Source organism: Apteryx rowi, unplaced genomic scaffold (assembly GCF_003343035.1).
Source record: "Apteryx rowi isolate R43461 unplaced genomic scaffold, aptRow1 scaffold_55, whole genome shotgun sequence".
NCBI lineage: Eukaryota > Metazoa > Chordata > Aves > Apterygiformes > Apterygidae > Apteryx > Apteryx rowi.
In genome coordinates, this window is record NW_020450816.1 from 239348 (window position 1) to 261191 (window position 21844).

At 36.5% G+C, this 21844-nt stretch overlaps 1 protein-coding gene across 1 annotated transcript in view; it reads left to right on the forward strand.

The window, feature by feature from the left end:
* The window catches only part of LOC112973492 (bifunctional heparan sulfate N-deacetylase/N-sulfotransferase 3), a 68807-nt gene that overhangs the window by 42734 nt on the left and 4229 nt on the right, over positions 1-21844 (forward strand). Inside the window, exons 6-10 of the mRNA XM_026081442.1 lie at positions 8427-8609; positions 10653-10749; positions 11600-11723; positions 15734-15908; positions 17630-17800. Of these exons, the coding sequence (XP_025937227.1) occupies positions 8427-8609; positions 10653-10749; positions 11600-11723; positions 15734-15908; positions 17630-17800 (750 nt within the window). The remainder of the gene's footprint in view (positions 1-8426; positions 8610-10652; positions 10750-11599; positions 11724-15733; positions 15909-17629; positions 17801-21844) is intronic.

Sequence of the window (21844 nt, forward strand, 5' to 3'; positions counted from 1 at the left end):
TGATGGAGGCTGCAGAGCAAGAGGCAAACATGTTGAACACCCCCTGTTCAACTTGAAGCTGTGTGGCCAGCAACCTACACTGACACACGAATGGTGCGTTAGCTTCCACGCTATGCAGACAGTAGGAAAATAACTTGCTTTTAGTTAATCTAAATTCATTAGCATTATTACAAACAGCATGGCCAGTAATGAAAAACGAAGGTTTATATCTGTGACTTTGTATGTTTTGACACTAATCAATAACCATAACTTGAGGATCTGCACACTTTGCACAGTAAAGTCAGTGGGATTTTCCCATTCCTTTCGCATTGTCCTGTAGTGGAATAGTATGAAGGTATATGCATGTTCCTTATCCTTTAACGCATTAATGCACTGTGAAAGGAATGGAGTGGAAAATAATGCAGAGAGATGTATAATGAAATTGTGTACATCCGTGGTACAAGCTCATCTAGAACACTGTGCAGATTCTAACTTACTTGTAAAACTGGAAGTAGTTGACTAAAGAGTACTATGAAGGAGTAAGAAAAAACTCTAATCTGAAGAGAAATCAGAATGATCAAGCTTTGAAAAGAGATGAAACCTGGAAGCATCCATGAAACTGCATGAAGAATCTAGAAGAGGAACTCCTGTTATCTGTCTTGAAACAGAAGACGAAAGGAAGCCAATAAGTGAAGCTAAGAATTTTAAAATGGTATCAGGATCTTGCTCCCAGGTAGTCTTGAAATCAAGAATTTATCAAGATTTGAACTACAGAGTTAAATTTGGTTGATTATGCATGTCTGTACTAGTTGATAAAACATGAATTTCGTATAAACTCTCATACTCTTTGTAACCCTTAGGAACAGGGGAAACTTTCATAGAGAATTATTTTTCACACATCTCCCAGCTGCAGAATTTCCTGTGCTTTTCTCTTAAACGTTTGATACCATCTGTTTTGTAGACATCATGCTGCCCTAGAAGAACAGGCCAAATTCAGGACAGATTTGCTATATTCCTAGTTTTATTCAGTATTTTTTTTTTGTATGGAAAAGCTTACTGTTTTTCTAAATGCAAAGTTTCAATAATAAAAATCAAATTTATGAAGCAGACCAACAATATTAAATGGGGTCTATCGCATCTGTTTTGTACTGGTTCTTTAGATTTTATTACTAGAGCTTACTCCAATTTGTTAATCTATAACTTTAGTTTTAAAAATCCTTATATGGAAAATAAATTTAGATAAATGCTCCAAAATCCAAGTAATCTAGTAAACCCTGTTTTTCTTAATGTAAGACTGCAAATTACATGAGGGACATGGTCTAAAGCAAAATTTATGCTTCTTGTTTTCACTGACACCAATAAAGGTTGAGCTGTCTCAGTTCAACTTTGCAGAAGGCATTCATAATCCAGTCTTAAAATGTCCTTTGAACTGTGGAAGATACAAACTAAGAGCTTTGCTATCCTACAAGATGAATGTTTAAGGCAAAATAATAGTTCATGAAAATCTTCTATACCTTTTCTACCTCCAAGAAAAACAAACAGAACAAAACACAATAATTGTATTACATGCACTTATATGTACTTCCTTACAAAGTACTATGAGTCTACAGATCTGAAGAAAAAGGAAAATGCCCTGTGGAGAGGAGTTTGGAGAAAGCCTTCAAATGGTTGACAGCCCAACAATGCAACTAATGTGTAGCCAGCTGTGTGTTCTCCATATGGTTACAGCAGTACTGATCAAGAGGGAAGACTGTTAGTAGTTTAAGCCTTGTGTCTGATTGAACTTAAAATAATTGTAATCTTTATATGCATTCAGTTCTAATTATTATTTTCCTCTAATTTTCACCTCTCCCAAGTTACAGTAAGTAGAACTGTTATTAAGGTAATTGACTTGCAGCAAGGGAGAAATTATCATCTTTAGCACTAAAAATGAGAGAATTTATATGAGCATCAGCAGAACCTGCTGTATCTCAATGTGGTTCCCTGAACAAGATGAACAGTCAGGCTTTGGAACTGCAGAGAAAAATACAAAAACAAAGGCATTCAGGCTCAATTTTTGCATTTCTGTCTGTCCTGCTCTGCACACCTCAGATTTAGTCATACTGATGATGAGAGGCAGCAAAGATAACAAAGGTGTTGAAAAGAGTACTGATGTGCTGGGTTCCTTGTAGCCTTACTACTGTAGCTCCTTAGGGAGCACAGCCTGAGCTCTCCTGCAAACTGATTCCATTTGACAGGCTTCACCCACTTCATGGGTGAGTGAGAAATGCAAATTTCATCTCTTCCCCATCCCTTCGTGCCCATTTTAGGAATTCTTGTGAACTCCAGCAATAGTTCGGGGAGTTTCCATGAACTGGAAAAAAAAAAAAAAAAGTTTTGCCTGGCATTTTGGATGATTGCAAAAGGTAAGTATTCTTTGCCTTTCTAGCTGTTCTTCAAAACCTACCTATAAAAAAAACAGACGGAGTCTGGTATTCTGTGGATGGAATAGACAAAATCTAAAAAATTAAATGAGCAGGCAGCAAGGAAAGGCTGAGGAACAGACTGAATTAGCTGTCCAATTAGAGATGATTTCTTAGAACACTGTACAATAAGCACATTTAAGTTACAGGCAGTAGGAAAACTTTGCCCTTCTTTTACAGGGCTTTTCATTTGGGAATTTCTCTTGGACAGGCCTGTAAATACAATTTAGATTCAGCATTACTGACTAGGAAATTGAGTCACAAGGGTGATAAGCAGTTTGCGGAGAGCACCAAAAAAAGTATGTGCAAAAGCTGAAAATTCACTCAGGTTTCCTGGTTGTCAGATTAGTAATTCAGTACTACACCAAATATGTAATTTTGTTTGATTTTATAAATCTTCCCTTTTGCCAGTATGTTTATAGTGGAGCAACTGCTATGTAAATCAAATTTAACTATTTGACTTGCTGTCTTTACAAGTGGACAGGTCCAGGGCAGCTATGCAACTAGCAGTACAGCCTAGGAACAAAAAAGTGAGTTGCAAGTTGGAATCTTTGTGTTGTGAAATTGAACCCAGTTTTCTGGTAGCATACAGGTCTGAAAGGAGTATCTCTCGACCTATTAAAAATACATATTCAAGCAGAGACTGCAGGCTAATTCATTATTCTGCCACTTTGTGAGTGTAATGGAGCAAAAACAGCTGTTATGGAGTCTCTGAATACCTGAAACAAAACTCTTCTGAATAATACAGAGACAATATCAGAACTGCAAACAGTGTACACAATGCCAAATTAATTGGAATATAGGTGGTCTGAGAGTTAGACATACTCTTGTGGCCTGTAAACATTTGTTCAGTAGCTAAAGTAACAGCAATATACTAAATTGGTAATGCATCTGCTTCTAGCACCTACCAGAGATCACCTAATTAATTGTCAATCATAATTTCACTTCATTTTGGAGTGCTGTGCTTAACTTCATTGTGCTGGAAGGCTTCAGTGCTGCCTCGGAATGTTGTTGCACAGATTTGATAGTGATACTGTGCCCATGGCAAAGTACCTTAATTATTGGTTTAATAATATAAAAATATAAGTTAATTCAAGTTGAATATTCAGTGTTAGGTTTATATATGGTAGTAAAATGAACTGTGCCCAGTCCCTAAGAAATGGAGTTTATTTTTTGTTATTATTTTTATATAATTATTTTTATTATTATATTTATTTTAAAGAATTTATTACCAACATTTTCTTTTACTAGCTATTCTAGTCCCAGATTCAAAACACCAAAATAACAATAAATCTGTTTTACAAGGTCAGTATCGTTGCAAGTCTCAGCCCTCCCTTGACCTTCTTGGTGCTTTCCAAACGGGCTCCAGATAACCACTGAAAAAGGAGTCTTCTCTCTGCTGTCTAACCTCTTGTGTTAGTAGCTTAGAGTTAGACCCTGACAGCTTAGTGTTTATTGTTACTTATTGTTTATTATTATTACTGCTTTACCAACTGAAACCAAATCAAAAAGTCCTCCTGGTGAGGACCACTATTAATAAGGTGTAAATAGATTAGGAGTACAAAGAAGAATAATAGTGAAGTGTAGGTGAAATCTACTCATCTGCAAAACGAAGTTGGTATTTGAGGCAAGGTACATTTTGCTCATCTGGAGAAATGAGAAGGGAGGGAGTGGGAGGAATTGCCAAGTATATATTGTTTTCTCTGTTCTTGATGCATAAATTGTATCACGCCAGTTCGTCTTTTCCTGATTTAATGTGTGATTTAATAGCAGCAACTCAATTTCAGTCTTCACTGTAATTTATTGACCTAGAAGCTATTGCTTCTAATTGGGAAATGTTTGTATAACAAGGAGATGCGCAACACAGAATGAGCCTTCAAAAGAGAAAAGCTGTTTCTCCTGAATGCTTGTCCTTGTTCCCCTACATCTCTGCACTACTAGTCAGAATCCCAAATATAATCAAGGACTGGGAAGGAGCGCAAAACAGAAATAGCCCTCTGCCCTTTCATTCGGGGGGAAGAAGGACTACAGAGATCCTGAGAAGAAGCTAAAAGGAGCCGATTATACAGCTGCCTAGAAGGCTCTGTGAGAAAGCAGAGTACAGGAAAGCACCATTGCTACTCTCATCTGAAGATGGGTGGGAGCAAGAAAGGAGCTGCTGCCCAGAGGCCAGGTTTAGTCCCAAACCATCATTTTAAAAATTGTCTGCATTCCATTTCAGTCCCCTCATGAAAGATATTAAATCCTGTGGAGAGTGTGCATTGAAGTGCAACCAAGATGATAGTTTGTTTAGGAGAAAAGCTAAAAAAGGTAATTCTTCTTGTGCTGAGATAAAGAAAATGCAGAGACGCCCTGAAAGAAGGCTTGAAATAATAAAGTCAAATAGGCTCTTTTTAACTGAAAGACACTGGCTAAAATGCTTGCTAAGTAAACATAAATCTATTCACAGCTGCTTTCGTTTTGAAGAAGGGATAAAAAAATATATGAAGCTCTATTTATATCGCATGGCATTGCCCAGAGGTGCAAGATTATTGAACAAATAGTGTGATTTACTAGATTTGGTCTTCTGAGATGCCCACAAAGGACTCCTTTTGTATCTCCTGATCTTTGGTTTTAAGAGAATAGATCTTTAAGAGCAAAGCATGGTAATTATTAGCTGGCATAGGAAAAGTAATCATTCCTATTAGTTGTAACTTGTTTAAATAAAACATGGAATATGGTAATGATAGAACAAAAACAAAAATAGTAATTTTGTTTTTAGTAATAATTTTGTCTAAGTGTGAGACTGCACACCTGTGAATGGAAATGTAATGATAAAAGGAGTTTCCATCCTTCTTTGCATTGCTCTACAAATTGATAGATACTCTCCTTCTGTGCAGACTGGGGGGGAAAAGAGAGGTGAGAAGTAGCTAGCCACACACCATCCCCTGCAGTTGGGCCAGCACCAAAGTGAAAGCCATTAAAATGGCAGGTGTACCTCATTTTCTCCTTGTAGGCAGGGAAATGGGAGGATCAGCTGCTTATACATTTCTCCATGGGCACAAAGCTGCTGTCAACAGACCCTCACGATTTCCTGACTGCCTGGCACGTTGGCATTGCGGGCTGTGAGCTGCCTCGCATAGGAGTGCCTGGTGCAGGAAGTTTTCCAGGATCGTTGTAAGATAAATGTAAATATGGCCATCACAGCCTCAGACTCCTGCTAGTTATTGCTCAGGTCTGTTTTAAAGGCCTTTTGCAGCTGAAAGCAAGGGTGAGTAGTTCTCAGGCTACCCTAGCCTATCTAGGGATCTGTATTGACCCACTGAAGCCAAAGCATAGAGGAAAAAGTTATTAATATTTGTCATGCTCTCTGTTTGGTGCCAGGGGTCAGACTGGGTTAATTAGGCCCTGGATCAGCAATATTTCTTTGTCTTGTGAAGCACAAGATTAAATTGTTGTTTGCTAATTTTACATAAATTTAGTAGGAGTTTGTTTGTACAGAATCAGCATGAGAGGAAAAATTGTTCAAATATTCCTAGAAGGTAGTCTCAACTGATCTGTAATATTTTTGATATTGTATAGAAGTAAAGGAGACATTTTCTACCCTATAAAATTATATATAAGGTTGTGTATTTGACAAAACTAAATATGACGTCTTTACAAGATTTAGTCATTTGTGTTTTCAACCAGCATTTGATCATCTTTCTTTTTGTTGTAAACGATTACCCATGAAGTATTTGATGTAAAAAAAATAACTGTATAAAGAGAAAGAGGTTTCTGATGTTTTTCCCCTTCACTGACATAGTTTCATATGCTGGAAATGATTTATGATGATGCATCCAATCAATTTTTTTAAGCTCTGCTCTATAATATTCTCAAAACATATAGTGATATTCCCATCAGGGAAAGAATAATACATATTTTCCTTGAATTAGCAATATTTGAAGTTCTCTTCCTTTTTCTTCCAGTACAGTGCTAAAATTGTTGGCAGGTAAGGAATTGCCAGGAGGTGAAGTGGCTTGAATATCAGAGGTCAACCCAGATGTAGGAAAGAAAGAAGTTGCCCAGAAAGCAAGCTAACTTTTTTTTGTGGAAATGCTCCAATTGTATCTTGGAGAAGGACTAGTCCCATTGCTGAGCTGCTCATGTGTTGAGAAGCAAAAGAAAAAAGGAAACTTGAAAAGGTTACACATTTGGCAAACTTTTTTTATTATTAATTGCTTAAAGGGAGTATTAAAAAAAAAATCTTGCCGTCCTATCTGAAATGAAAGATTGTATCCTACTGATTTATCAGTATGTATCTTCTCATTTACTTGAGTCAGGCAAAATGAAGCCCTCAGCTTACTTCATAAGCCAAGAGGTGTCACCAGATGACACTTATTGATAAAACACATTTTCTGCAATGTAATGTGTTCATTCACTGCACATACTGTGTGATGTTACAGTTAGGTGTTCAAAATAAAACTTCCATAGCTATTGAAATTCTATGTCGTAGGAAGCCAGTGCTTTAAATGCTCTGAAACAAAAGAATACAGCTGTAGATTCAAATTATTTTATTCCTTTTTTCTTCCTTTTTTAAACTGAAGGTGGAATTCCTTTACGAAAGGTTAACTTCAGTTCCTGAACTGATTTCAGAATTATGGTCATGATCAACCTTTTTAAGGTGACTTACTACAAGTTTCACTTGAAATAGGAACTACCCATTAATGGCATTGGCAGATTTATTTATAAAAAGAGCCGTGTTTCAGGGTTTTTTTTTTTTCTTTTATTTTCAATGGAAATGAGTCTGGAGAGTTTGGCTCCAAAGCCAAATTCTCCAGACTCATTTCCATATTTTTTTATATTTAAAGAAAATAACTTGGGGAAAAAATCACTTCTAGATAGGCAAGGGCTTGCAGATTTTAGTATAAGAACAGATTATTTCATCAGTGAAAAATGACTTCAAAAACATCATTTTGTGAAACAGAGATCTCAGTCTTCAGCCCTTCCTCAGTTCCTGAAAGACCATCCTTAAGGTCTGTGTATTCCTTCTCTGCTCATCAGTATGGTTTATGTGCACCCAAATACGTGCTTTTGGGGAGAAATCGTCACTGGAAGCATTCATTCCATTTGGAGTGTGAGAGTGCATTTGGACCTAGGGATGCACCTGGGAAGATTTATCTGAGTAGGAATTTCACAGTGAGGTGTTAGAAGAGCAAAATATAAGCAGCCTTACAACTATTGGGATGTTGAGCTATTTTTTTTCTTTGGGAATATTTTATGTGCAGTTCTTTGAGAATACTCAGTCATGCTTCAGATGATTTTTTGTTTGTTTGTTTCTGCCTATAACTTGACTATCTGCCCAGTGCTTGAAGAACAGTTTTGTAAAAGCTTTTCAGTGTTACATGATTTTGATGTGTTGGCTATTGAATTAGTCTATTATCTAAAAGATTCTGTCACTCCCCTGTGTTTATATGACATCATTAGTATATAGGTTATTTCTCAGCAGTTTTGGGAGATGAGTTACTTATCCTATAAAACTTACAACTAGAGCGACAAGATTTAAATCACAGTAATAGAGGTCAGATATCCTCTTGTCCTCTGACTTATTTTCTCCTCCAATAAAACAGAATTCACATTTTTCAATATTCATTTCTATTCCTTTTTACATATGTATTTCACATTAAATGAAACTGGGTACTATTTTTGCTGTGTTCTCTATTAAGTGAATTTGCATAAAGGTTATGTAAATATTACACAACCCCAGGTCAGGATTGCATATCCTACTTCACTAAGGGCTCATAGTACCTATTCTACAATTTGTTTCATTGATTGCATTGAGTTGACTTGAGAAGGAGGATATAATTCAATGAAGAGCATGGATAGTAAAATCTACATCGAAGTGATCAAAGTCTTGCAGCTCTAAATGAGAGTAACATACAAATTAGATTCATGTTATCTGTGGTTGTACTGCCATCTAGTGACACAAAGAATCAGTGTATACTTTGTTTATTTTGTTTTTTGAAGATTAGCATCTTCATGACACATTTGTCTAATTATGGGAATGACCGCCTGGGATTATACACCTTTGTGAACCTGGCCAACTTTGTTCATACCTGGACAAACCTGAAACTGCAAACTCTTCCTCCGGTTCAGCTGGCTCACAAGTACTTTGAACTATTCCCTGAGCAAAAAGACCCTCTCTGGCAGGTACGCAAGCTTGCTGATGCAGAGATCAGGAAAAAAAATGGTTCTGGTGTTTTTGTTGTTGTGGTTTTTGGTTCAGTTTCTTGTAAAGAAGAGTGGTCGTATTTACTAGCTGGTTCCATAAAACAGTTTATTGAAGCTGAACAAAGGCAGTTGTTTTCCCTGTCACTTTAATCTCCCTGAAAAGATAGAGAAATTAATAGGCACTAATATGCATATTTAAAATTATCTTTAATTCATTTTATTTGTGACTTTACTTGCCTTTTATGAATGTGGGAAAGACATGTCATGTTATTTCTTCTGTCTTCTCTTTATGGAACTAACAGGAATGAAGAAAAGAGATGTGCATGTATATTTTAGCAATTTGTCATTAAGGAAATGACTTTTTTTTCCAAGTATATGAGGGCATCCAACAAAGAGAAAAGGGGACTAAGACTACATACTAAAATTGACTAGCCAACTAGAAATAGATTTTAAAGTTACTCACAAAAGGCTGAGAACTGCACAAGCAAGAAGTTTACCAATACTTAATACATTGATGGTATCAACTCTGCTGACTTCATTATCCCCTCTCACAAGTGAGCAAACTGAAAATATCAGGAATGTGAATATCTGCTGAGGCTGAAGTCTGTAGTGACCTTGCAGCCGCCATGTATTCAGTGAATCACCCAGTGCTAAGAGCACAGTCCCTGAAGAGAAACCTGTGCAGGAGCGGGTGAACATTGCAGTGTTTTTTTTTGCGTACGTTCAGTGACAGTTCAGTCATTTCAGTGGAATGTTTAAATACTGTGGATATACGTATTCCTACACTAACAAGGGCCCAAATATCATAGAAAAACTTGGTTCATTTATCTGATAAATTAATTAACTTTCACTGTGATCATACCCTTTTTGAGCTGACTGAAGCTTTATTAAATCAAAGTAAAAATGTATTTAAGCTTGCTCACTCAAATGTTTTGGATATTGATTTGCCACTTAACTCTGAGTATCAGATCGGAACTTTGAACTTAAGTACACAGCTTGAAATTCACATCATTGCTGAATAAAGCGTTGAACTGGGTGGGGGAAATGTCAAGAATTTTGCATAACGTATTAAGAGAGAATGGATTTTAAAAAATGGGAATTAACCTGAATGACCTGAAAACTTATAAATTCCTTTGTTAAGCAATTTTAAGTAACATTCACCAGCATATGCTGAAAGCTGTGTCTTTTGTCTATAATTCACATGAATTTGAATACAGGTACTTTTTTTAGCCTAGCAGTCTGGTAATTCTCTTCATCTCAGCTAAGTACTGCCAAACAACAATGTTAAAAATTGTTTGCTATTTGTAAAACCTAAATTTAAACTGGTACAGTTGTAAAGCAGCACATGAAAAATCTGTTAAATCAGGAATCCCTTTGGATTCAGTGTTATGTATTGATTTGAACTGGGGGATCAGAATACATTTATGTGAATGAAAATTATAGATAGAGTGTCCTTAAATTGTAATTCGTTTGCTGTTTCATTTTAAAAAATGCAGTATATACAGGGTGAAAGCTGCTACAGTAATATAAAAGAAAGAACTGATAGTTGGAGAAATCATTAGCAATTTAAATGTTTCTTATTTGTATGTAATTGGTCAAATGGCAGATTTTGAATATCTTAAGTATTTTGGATCAAATTTGTCTTTGGCGTAATTTCAGTGAACATAATGACATTTCAACAGAAATGATCTTGTCCCAGTGTCTGTTGGGGAGCTGGGACAACTATATATGTAGAAATGGATCAAAATGGAAACTACATTTCTAGAACATGCTTGTTTGAAAGTGTCCTCACAAAAATCCACATACAGATAAAGTTTCTTGTCTTGTTACATTGCAAATACCTTTATGAATTACTGAAATAGTACTTTAATACATAGCATGGTTTTCCACTGTAAGGGAAAATAGTATTTTCTAGTAAGAATATATGGAAAAATTGGTAAACAGAATATAAACAGAATTTAAGAACTGTAATAGATATCATTACCAATAAAATTCTTAGTTGTTGCTTTTCTCCCTTTTTAGAATCCCTGTGATGACAAACGTCACAGAGATATTTGGTCTAAAGAAAAAACCTGTGATCGATTACCGAAATTCTTGGTTGTAGGACCGCAGAAAACTGGTGAGAGTTTATTGTATTTCAACAAGATAGGCTATGTGTAAGTAAGTTCCAGTAACTATGGCAGGTAATCAGTCGTTACTCAGAATGCTCTGTAGAGATTTTGATCATCTAGTAGCACTTCTTATTTTCAGACATCATCCAGATTTAACTTAATGTAAGTTACAACAACAGACCTTACACATTTTGAAATGCAGCATTCTGGAGTGTGCCACTTTTTCTTAGGCTTAGCTCAAAAAAAAGAAACGCTTTGATAAAGAGATTGACAAGGTTGACAAGATCTTGTCAGAGCTGAGGGAGGAAAGGACAGTTATTTTTCAAATCATGTATAGTTTCTTAACCGTACGTTTCTGTCTCTTGCAAGTAAACTGTCTTGTTTAAGGAAACTCATTATTTCATAGCATTTACTTCAAGTCAAGAAGTTCCTAATGGACAGTTTGAATTGCAAGGTTGCAGTATTTTATAATGAAATTCATAATTGATTTCCATCTCCATAATCAAAAAATTGTATATCCGCTTCCTGTTGTCTCCACCAATCACCTATAGTTACTGAGTGCAAGATTTTAAATCATTTTTTGTGACAGTCCTGTGAAAAAACAATAATTATTCTTAAAATACATTTTTTAAAAGTGCAAAAAACAGATTTTTCAGCATTGGCACTCCATATTCTGTTAACTATTTACAGTGCTTTAAATGTCTGATTTAAAAGCACAGAACCAGATTTTTAGGTGACATAAATCAGCATACCTTCACTGAAGTGAAAAGTTTAGTCCATCTGAGGATATGACCTAAAGAGTATGCGTGTGCGCGTGTATTTTTTTTTTTTTAATCTTGGGCTTTTATCCTATTGCAGGTACCACAGCTTTGTATTTGTTCCTGATCATGCATCCTTCCATCATTAGTAACTCCCCCAGCCCAAAAACCTTTGAGGAGGTACAGTTCTTTAATAGAAATAACTACCACAGGGGGATTGATTGGTAAGATGGGTTATTAGTATAAATATAAAAGTTTATATACTGTGCACAATACGAAAATGACATTACTGTTGGTAATGTTAACTGTTTATGTAGAGGAAGTGAGATAAAAAGTAACCTTCTAAAATGATAAATTGGTGCAAGTGAATAACAATCTCACTACAGCATATCACAAATGCACCAGCTTTTATAAGACTTTCTTGTAAATATTCAAATACTAATATATTCAGAAGTGAAAATAAGAGAATAACAAAATACCTATTTCTTAATTCTCCAAGTCTTTAAAGGTAAATTCTAAACATTTCTCTGACAGGTACCTTATTTCTTATTACACATGCCTTTGAAGTTAGAACAGTAGTCATTGTTAGTTGGATATATGGAAACATAAGTTATATTCATGCTGAACATCTTATTTCTTAAAAAAAGTAGTATCGGACAGACAATTTTTCCTTTAAATGGAATTTAGAAATAGCAGTCAGGTAAAAGGGAGACAAGCCTTTCAAAATGTTTTTCAAAGATCAAATAGTGAGAAAAACATTACTGGCTCAGCAGGGTAGTAAGTGATGCTAAAAAACAGAGTATGTGTCACTGCTGCCATGTTCATTATGGCTACCAGGGAATCACCAGTCATATCTATACCCAGAAAGCCATTCGTGATTTCTGTTGCTTTCAGAAAGTGCTGTAGCATAACACTACAATGTGAAAAGCAGTAACATGCTGTAGTGACTGGGGAGCACCAATAAAAGATTACTGGTATTTTGTCTTTTCTCTTTTTCCTCTGTTTAGATGAAAATAGTTTTATTGCCTTTCACTTTGTATTCATCCATAAAATTAATAGGGTGAAGACTGTTATATGGTCTGAGTGCAGACACTTCAGATCCAATTTCTCTTTAAGGCACTTAGTTTTCACAGAAAATTATATTGTTGCAACAGATTATTATTACAAAGTGTAGGGTGTCAGCCAAGCAGTATCAATTGCAAGATGCTGGTTGAATGGGTGGAAGTTAGAGAGCTGCTGACTCCTTGCTTTTTGAAGTTGGGGAAGATGACATGCAAACCAGTTATAGTGGATCTACACTGACAGAGACAGCCCACATGCAGTGAGTCGATTCTTCAACAAAATTAACATTTTCATGTGGCTAGAAAACCACTTTGCTACTTCTGTCATTCCTCCTACTTTATCCACTTCCCTAACTGGCAGATACAACTTGTCTGCTAGACATGTGCCTTCATCTTAATACAGCGCTTGTACGTAAGGCTCCCAGTGGTCAGCTTGTGTAGACAAGTCACATCCTCTTGTCGGGTTCTTACTCCACAGCATCTGTTTGGCTGTTTATGTATCTGTATTATATGCCCTGTTCACCGCTGCCAGGTTCTCACAGTTAAGTATTTGATATTCAGAACTACTCTTTGCTTTAGTTCTTTAACTCTTAGATTCACATTCTGTCTGCCAGCTGCATCTCACGGACCTTCAGCCTGATGTGGTATTTTAATGCTGGCATGTAATGAGCCTACCAAATGTTAATCAAATACACGATTTCTCCTCATTAGTCTATTAATTAGGTAGCATTCTTTCAAGACAAGGGAATTCACAAATGGCACTCAATTCAATTTCTTCTATGGCTGTGAAAAGTATAGCTTTTTCCAAGAGCTGACTCATATCTGATTTAGCCATTATTCCAGCTTACAGTTAGACCAAGACTAACTGCAGAAGCAGGAAAGGGCTTTTTCAGCATTTTAGACCTTGACAACCTAGATACTACAGTCTTGAAAGAGGTGTAGATATAGATAGATTGCAGTCTTCCAACAGAGATAAATAGAACAGTGAGAAGAGAACTGGTCATTCTGTTCTTGATGTGAAGTCCAAATAGACTAGTCATGCATTTCTTAATGTAAGCATTGTAACAAATTTCTTAGATGAGTTTGTCCAAAGCCTTCTCAGCTTTGCCCTTGTATATTTTGGTTATGGCCTTATCCTTGAGGTAATGCAGAACAGTTCAGCATTCTGTATTTGGCAGAAATGTTGATGAGCCTAACCTTATAACTTCTTGATATCCCATCTGTTCTGATCTCTTTGCTGCTTTTGCCTGACACCACATCAGTTTCTATTTTTTCCACATTTGCTATATTATCTAAAGTATCATTTTGCCTTTCTTCCAAAACTCAGTGCAATGCCATATTTAATGTTAAGTGTTTCCTTATAAGGTTGCAGTCTTCACTGCTGTATATTTTCTTAGTTCATTATCAGGGCTTCAATCAATGTTCTTCAACAGCCTAATGACATCACCGACGGTCCAGAGAAGATTTGCCTTCAGTGCCTACTGCCTCTTTCAAAGCTGCCCTTTTTCTCACTATAGATGTTCTGGCAATCCATTCTGAGGTCACAGAGTCAGGTGGAGCCATTAGTTTCTAATACTCATGATGCCTGTGAGCAGAAATTTCTATAGCTTCATCATTTTCATCAAACTGGCCCTAATGTTTCTGGGAAATAAGATCCACCATTTACTCAGTGAAACAGTATACACATTGTCTGATATTTGCATTAGCATTAGGCAGACTTAAGTACAGAGGAAACTGGTAGGGCAGTGATAGCCTTTTATTCAGTTCCCTGTGGTTGTCATCATATTTTAGCTTTTCTACATACAGTCTGCATGTGGACTAGCAACTCCTATGTTGCATTATAGCAGAATTCTTAAAGACAACTTTGAACATACTATGCAGTGATCTGCCATTCAGTCAGCCCTTCACTTTTAGGACCTTGAGTGCATCCACAACTATTATTCATTATCCAGTTCATAGAAAGTTGTCATCTGACAGCTAGCCTACTTCTGTTGCACAGTTCTAAGGACAGGTATCCATTTGTGTAGCAGTTCTGACTCTATGCCAAAGAAGCACAAAACAATATCTTGGCAACCTTGCTTATGTGTACATAAAAACCACCCATAAGAATTAATTTCTCAGAATCACATGTCACAGAGTTCCGTTTCTCTAAACCATCGTAGGTTCTTTCCTTTTCTCTGATTATACTAGTGATCACCATGTAATGTCCATGTTCTAAGGAAAGCTGCATGTGCATCAGTCAGTTCCATCCTGTCGAGTTTTTTGGCCGTAACTGCAGTCATCACAATTTCAAAGCCAACAAGAGCATGCCATTTGTATTTATGTTAGAAGTAATTCACTCCTATGAATAGAACAAAATCTGAGCACTGGAAGAAATTTCAGTCCTTAAACATGATCTTCAGAAGATCATGCTTTAAATAGCTTGCTTTAAATAGCATTTATCTTATCAATGCAAAGTTTAATTAAAAAATCAAAAAGACCAACATTTGCCATTTCTCCTTTTCCCCAGCAATAATGAATGGTGGTCTAAAGGCTATGGGTAAAGAAGTCTGCATGCATAGGAGATTGTTGGGAATTAACTGGAACTTCATGATGGATGAGGAAAGCTCACAATAAAAAGTAAAGGCATACAACACAAAAATGTGATTCACAGAAAAATAATCAAAAGATGCTGTCACTGATTGGAAAGTTTTTACCTGATAAAGCTGTGGTTTTTGTTTGGTGCATCTTCCACACATTAACAAAATCTTTTCTGGTTTTAGTAAGAACGATTCTCATCCTAAATATTTTTTCTTACAGTATTACACTGTAATCGATGTCAGCAAAGGACCACATTGGGAAAACTCATTTTTTAGTACTGACTTTGACAAGAATTTGTTCTGACTGAAAAGTGAGTGAGAACTCACTAATTTTAAGAAGGTGCATGAATATTGTAACGTTTTGTTCCAGTTACCAAAAAATAGCTTCAATGTCTAGTTACATGTAGTGAGAAGAAGAAAGCTGAGAGCAAGTAAAATATGATCACAAATATAATGTAAACATCTGTATGATTTTATTTGGCAATTAGGCTGTCTGTTATTTTAATTGATTATTTTAGAACACAATATATTTAACAGATTCATTTTCCTCTCTGTGACTTTTGAGCAGTTCTGAGAATGATGTTGCTTTCGTAGGTACATGGATTTCTTCCCCACTCCTTCCAATGTCACCACTGACTTCCTCTTTGAGAAAAGCGCCAACTATTTCCATTCCGAGGAAGCTCCTAGACGAGCTGCTTCCCTCATCCCCAAGGCCAAGATCATTACCATCCTCATTGATCCATCTGATCGGGCGTATTCCTGGTATCAGGTATGCTCTTCGAAGAACACGGGCAGGAACAAGTTACATAAATACAAGCCAGGTTTTCACCTTGAATCCTGTCTGTACATCCTCTCAGTATATATGTATGTAAAGGGTTTGCATGATATAAACTTTTACTGGTCTGTCAGTGCACCACATATGATCATACATGGGATGAAGTACCTGTCAATGTAAACATGAAAATCTTTTAAAGGTTAAAATAGCAGTAAATACATTTTCAAAAGTCTACCTCTAATATAAGTTTATAAAAATGCTTACTCTCTCAATTATGTATGTAATCAGCACATACAAACGTTAGTTTATAGACCCAGTTGCCCAATTCATGTTCAAAATACAAGATTTATATATGCTCAGGTTCCTGTTCTTTTGCAAATACCAAATTAAAATACAATTGGAAGCAGAAATATTAAAAGGTGAAAGATAAAACTTCCAGCTTAAATGCACTGTGAGCACTGAGTACTTTTTGGAAAACATTACTGCAATATTTTAGTTTAATGTTCCATTAGTACTTTAGTGTTGTAATTCCTTTTTTGTTATAATTTTGGAAAAAGCCATGTTAATATTGAATGAAAATTTTGCATATCATAAAAATAAGTAAGTTTCCCAGATTTAATTTGCAAAATTTATAGAAAGCAATAATAAATATTTAGTAGAGATGACAAGAACATGGCTAATATGAAAAGGGATAACTGAAGGTTAGTTTAATACAAAGCATGAATCCCCAGTGAATTTCAAAGAATCAGGGAAGATTATTTACTGACACTTATTTTTAAAGGCTAGTTCTGTTTCAACAACAGCAACATTATGAAATAGTAGCATATGAAAAACTGCTTAAATACTGTATACAGTGCAGTAGTGCACACCTCATATTTTATCAATATAAGATTTGCATGCAATTAAAAATTGTATCTAAGTACCAAATACTTTGATATCTATCTAGAGCATAAAAGAAATTTGAAGCAAACATAATGAGATTTGTTCAGGATGGATTTCTACTTCTCCAGTCCTAATCCTAATTAATTGTTATAACTTAGGTTAAGACTTTTTTTTTTTCTTTTGGTCCACTGATTTCAATGGGAATTTGGCAAAATACAGATAAAATAATAAAAATAGGATAAAATTACAAACAGAATAAGGTTCTTGGATTTTCTGTGACATGTTTTTTGTTGTTGTTCTGATGAGAGTTAGTCTAAACTGATGTCATAGCTGACGCTGCTTTGGACAGGAGGTTGGACTATAGAGCTACTGAGAGCCGTTCTGACTTGAATTATCCAGTGAGCCTATGATCATCATAAATACTAGTGTTAGTGTTCAAAATTGTCTTTCTGAGTATTTACCTTGTGTAAGCTGGGGAAAAAAAAAAAGAAACTCCTAGAAACAGAGCTTCTTAGTATTTGTATTTGTTATGCCAGAATGATTCGTACAAAAGCTGCCACTCTGTTTATTGAAAACAGACATCTATGCATTCTATTTTTATTGCTAGTATCAGTCCATCTTGTGATTTCTTTTGATAGCAAACAGCATTTCTATTTCAACATTTTCAGCAAATTAATACAGATGAGTACTTCTTAACTTAAAGTAACTTTTAATGTAAATAATCACTCAAGGTAAGGTCAGTAAGGTCTGGTCAGTAAGACTGTCCATGCCATTTTTCTTATTTTCATGACTTCATGGTCTGTGAGGTTCCAGCAATGCAACTTCTTTTACAGCATCAGCGATCACATGAAGATCCTGCAGCTCTAAAATTCAGCTTCTATCAGGTGATCACAGCTGGACCTCGAGCCCCTTCTGAGCTTAGAGCTCTACAGAAGAGATGCCTAGCACCTGGATGGTATGCTACCCATATTGAAAGATGGCTAACTTACTTCCCACCTTATCAGGTGAATAAGACTGTAACTTCATGTCCTATTCATGTCTACGTAATATTTTAAAAGATCTTTGTAAAAGTATTACTTACTGAATACTGATCCTCAGGAATATTCTAGATACACTAGAGCATGTTTCAAGACATTGATTATTCGTAGCCATGTTCTAATTAGTTGTCTTGACCTTGCTAAAGATGTCATGTCCTAGCACCTTACAGCTGGGAGCTTCTACAGATCAAATCAGAACAATAATCTGGAGGTTCAAGAAGCTTCACTGCTGTTTCTTGAATACTCTGGTACCCTGAACTACCTTTAACATGGAGCTGTTTTCCATTTGCTCATGCTTTCATTATTTTATTTCTGGCTTTTTGTCAGTTCTGTTGAAGAAAACAGAACAGGCATCCAGTGCTTCATGGTCCCTTTAGTATCAGATAGTCTATCAGTGTTTCCAAAAGAAAAATCGATGGAAATTAATGGGAATGTTCAGTAATATTTCTGTGTACTCTGACTGGTGGCAAGGCATTAGCTAACACCATGGGATGTCAGCTGGGGTATTATCCTCCCTGCATGGGTTCAGAAGAGGCTTGGTGTCTGAACACTGGCGTTTCAAAAATATCTTCCCCATTGAAAATGGGGATTACCCCATGGAGATGGGTGTGATCTAGTGGAGCTGGAACACAGCTTTAACTGCATCAGTGTCTTCACCTGCTTCTTGGTCCTTTCATGCGGTAATTTCCCAGTGTGTCACCTCCTTAGGCTATAACTATAGTAGTAAATAAACCTGTATCTGTACATGAGTTCACACATTGGTCCACTACTGTCCCTACTGCTTGATTTTTAACACATTTCTGGCACAGTTTTGGCCCATAGCAAAAAGTACCTTCCCAAGCAATTCCAGAGCACGGTTCTAAAGATAACAAGAACCATTACCAGACTCCCTAGTCTGTACAGCAGCCAAACTCTCTGGCCTGTTTTGGGCGGGCGAGAGAGTTTAATAACATGGATGTAAGTCATGCTGTGCCATTTGGCCTCAAGACCAGAGAGCTGTCTAACAAGCTGTGATTTTAACAGTATCGATAAAGTTTTTGCGTACACTGATGTGTTTGCCATCTCGGGCATCACCAGTTTTTTTAGGTGTGTTCATGGTCTGCCTAGCAGAACTTTTCTGTAGCTGTCATAGCACTGTCTCTTCTGCACACTTTGTTTTTGGAAATTCTTTACACATTACTGCCCAAACCAGTGCACGCACACGTCAGGGCCTCTGCTGAGGCTCATTCATGCACTGAAACAATTTGGTGCATTGGTGCTCCTAATGATCTACAGTTGCTATCTATCACTTATTCTGAATCCTTGACATTGTCTTTTTTTCTCTGTGTGTCTTTGAGCCTCAAAGGGTATGTGTTTATGGATCCGTAGTTTTCAGTACAGATGTACATAAGCAACCTGAAAACTGCATCTCCCCAGCAAACTTCAGTTGGCACATAACACACACATTATTAGTCTCCTTCTGGCCTATATAAGATCAAACTCAAAGGATGCACATCCTAAGCCCTGAACATCCTCTAGTATACAAGACCAGACAGATGAGAGCATATTATCTGCATCTCCTTGGTAGATTTATTTCTGGAATGGATGTTTCTGACATTAACAGTGTGTCTGGCAGTGCTTCCCACCCAACATTTAAAGATTAGTTTAGCTGAGAGAGGTTGGCTGCAATCTGAACCTTCTGTTTATGCAGAGCTAGCTTAGCTGAGAGAAGTTGGCTGGAGTCTCTACCTTCTGTTTTCCCAGAGTGTGCCAAGGACGCTCTGATGCATCTAGTAGGTGTTATTTTCCACATATTCTCTTTCAGGCCAGCCTTGCTAACTTCATGAGTTATACAATATTGTAATATCATGATACTAATGTGAAATTCTCTACATCATATTTTTGTTTGCTTTTCTCCAAAGTATCTCACGAATATTGAACAATGCGCAACATCAAACAAACAGATTTTTGCCAGATTTTACATCCCATAATGACAGCAAAGCAGTAGCCCCGATAGCCTTATGTTTCCTCTGTAAAAGCATTAGGGATTAATTTGCATTGCAAAAGCAACAAAGTATGGTGGGCCATATCCAGACTTGTTAGCAAGTTCAAGGAGTTGCTGAAGCATAAAAAGGTTACAATAAGGCAAAGCTGAAATCACATCAGCTTAGAAGTATAGCCTTATCTACAAAATGAGAGCTTTAGCTCTCGAAAAGAGGACTTACCTGGACTGTCTAAAGTTATTTGTAATTTTTATTGCTGTATAAATAGTAGAGTATCTACTTGTGTGACTGAGCTGAAATCTTAATGTCTGTTATAAAGTCAGCAGACATACAGTTAGTGATAGAAATAGTGTCAGGGGTAGTAGGTAAAAGTGATAACAGCACACTCTTCTTAAGTGATACTTTTAATTTGCAAATCTCAGAGTACTTTGCAGATTTTTTTCAGATGTTTGATTTTATATGATGGTCATCAGGACGAATCACTAAAAGTTCAGGAAGGTCATGTGTCTAAGTTAATTTCACACCCATAATTCATTGCTTCAATGCAGTGATATAGAAGAAATGAGGACCAGTCATGGTGAACTCCCTCATGATCCAAAAGATACACTAATGCACCAGCCCTATTAGAAACAAAGCCTATGTTGCAACAACCATTGTTAAGCAGCCTGTCTGAAGCTGAAGAACTTGGACTGTTTCTCAGATCTCCTGCTTTTCAGACTGTATCTCTATTATTCCAGTCCCACCTTGGTGACTTTTAAATACAAAGTAACTCATGTATAGTGGGAGAGCAGGGACTTAATCTCTTCAGCTGTCGGCAGTGTTAAAATGATTGATACGCTGTAAAGAGAGGACAGATGTGACTCAGATTACTTCTTCCTTAATATTTATGTTTTATTATGAAAATGTCTACTTCATGAAGTCATGAAATTATAGGCATTCTATTACATTGTTCAATTGTTCCACCTCACCAGTACATGAAATGCCTTAAAGTTTCAGGAATCTCATGAAATTACTTTTTATGAGATCAGGATATGAATAAATCAGTACAAGTAAGCAAAAATTTTGCCTTGGTTCCTTGCAATCTTTCCTAAGGCTGAGAGGGAACACTTTTTGCTACCTGCTCCCTGGGAATGTCATCTATTTGGAATGAATTTCTACTGGTAAAACTTTTTCTTCTGTCTTTTTGCAAGGGGTGCAGAGTGGAGGGTAGCACAGATATTTCTCTCTACTTCTTTGTTAAACAGGGAAGAAGAAACTTCACTCTTTTTCTTTCAGAAGAAAAATATCCCCCATTTGAGATGTTTTTTGACCTCTGTGCTATGAAGTACTTGAGTAAGGCCTGTTTTCAAAGCTTACTTCTCAGGAAAGCAGTGGGTTCATTTTTGGAGTCAGGCAGTCATAATGCATCTTATTGCAAAAACTTCTAGGATGAGCCACTGCTTTCTGAAGAGCCTGATACTTCCATAAATCCACATTTCTAAAACCACATGCTATATATGAGTAGTTCTAAGGATTGATTGTGCAAAAGAAAACACATTTTCTCTCTTTTGGTTATGCTCTGAAACCTCATAGTCTTGGGAACCTAATGAATTTCATCAAAGCCTTGAAGCAAGTCGTATGGTTTTAGCCTCTCTCCTTGCATGGAAACATAAAAATCAACTTCAGCACTGCTTGCAGAATAAGACTGTTGAACCATCTGCAAATATATTTCCCAACTCCTTTTCATCACTACAGCATGATGGAAAAAGCGGAGGTTTTTCCATGATAGGAAATAAACGCTTGACCAGTCCATTTGGGACCTTGTTTCTCTTCCAACAGTCACAAAGCCCCAACCATACCATGCCATCAGAGGGTCATTTAGGCATGATCTCACATTTGATAAAATCATCACATAGTGTCTGCTTCCATGAAGATTCACGTCCAAGTAAAGAGAAGGCCCGATCTGAAGTAGCCTAGCATGAATGTGTAAATGGTCAAGCACTTGAAGAAGAAAAAGGCATTACCTACCAGTACCTGGCTTTTTTAAAGA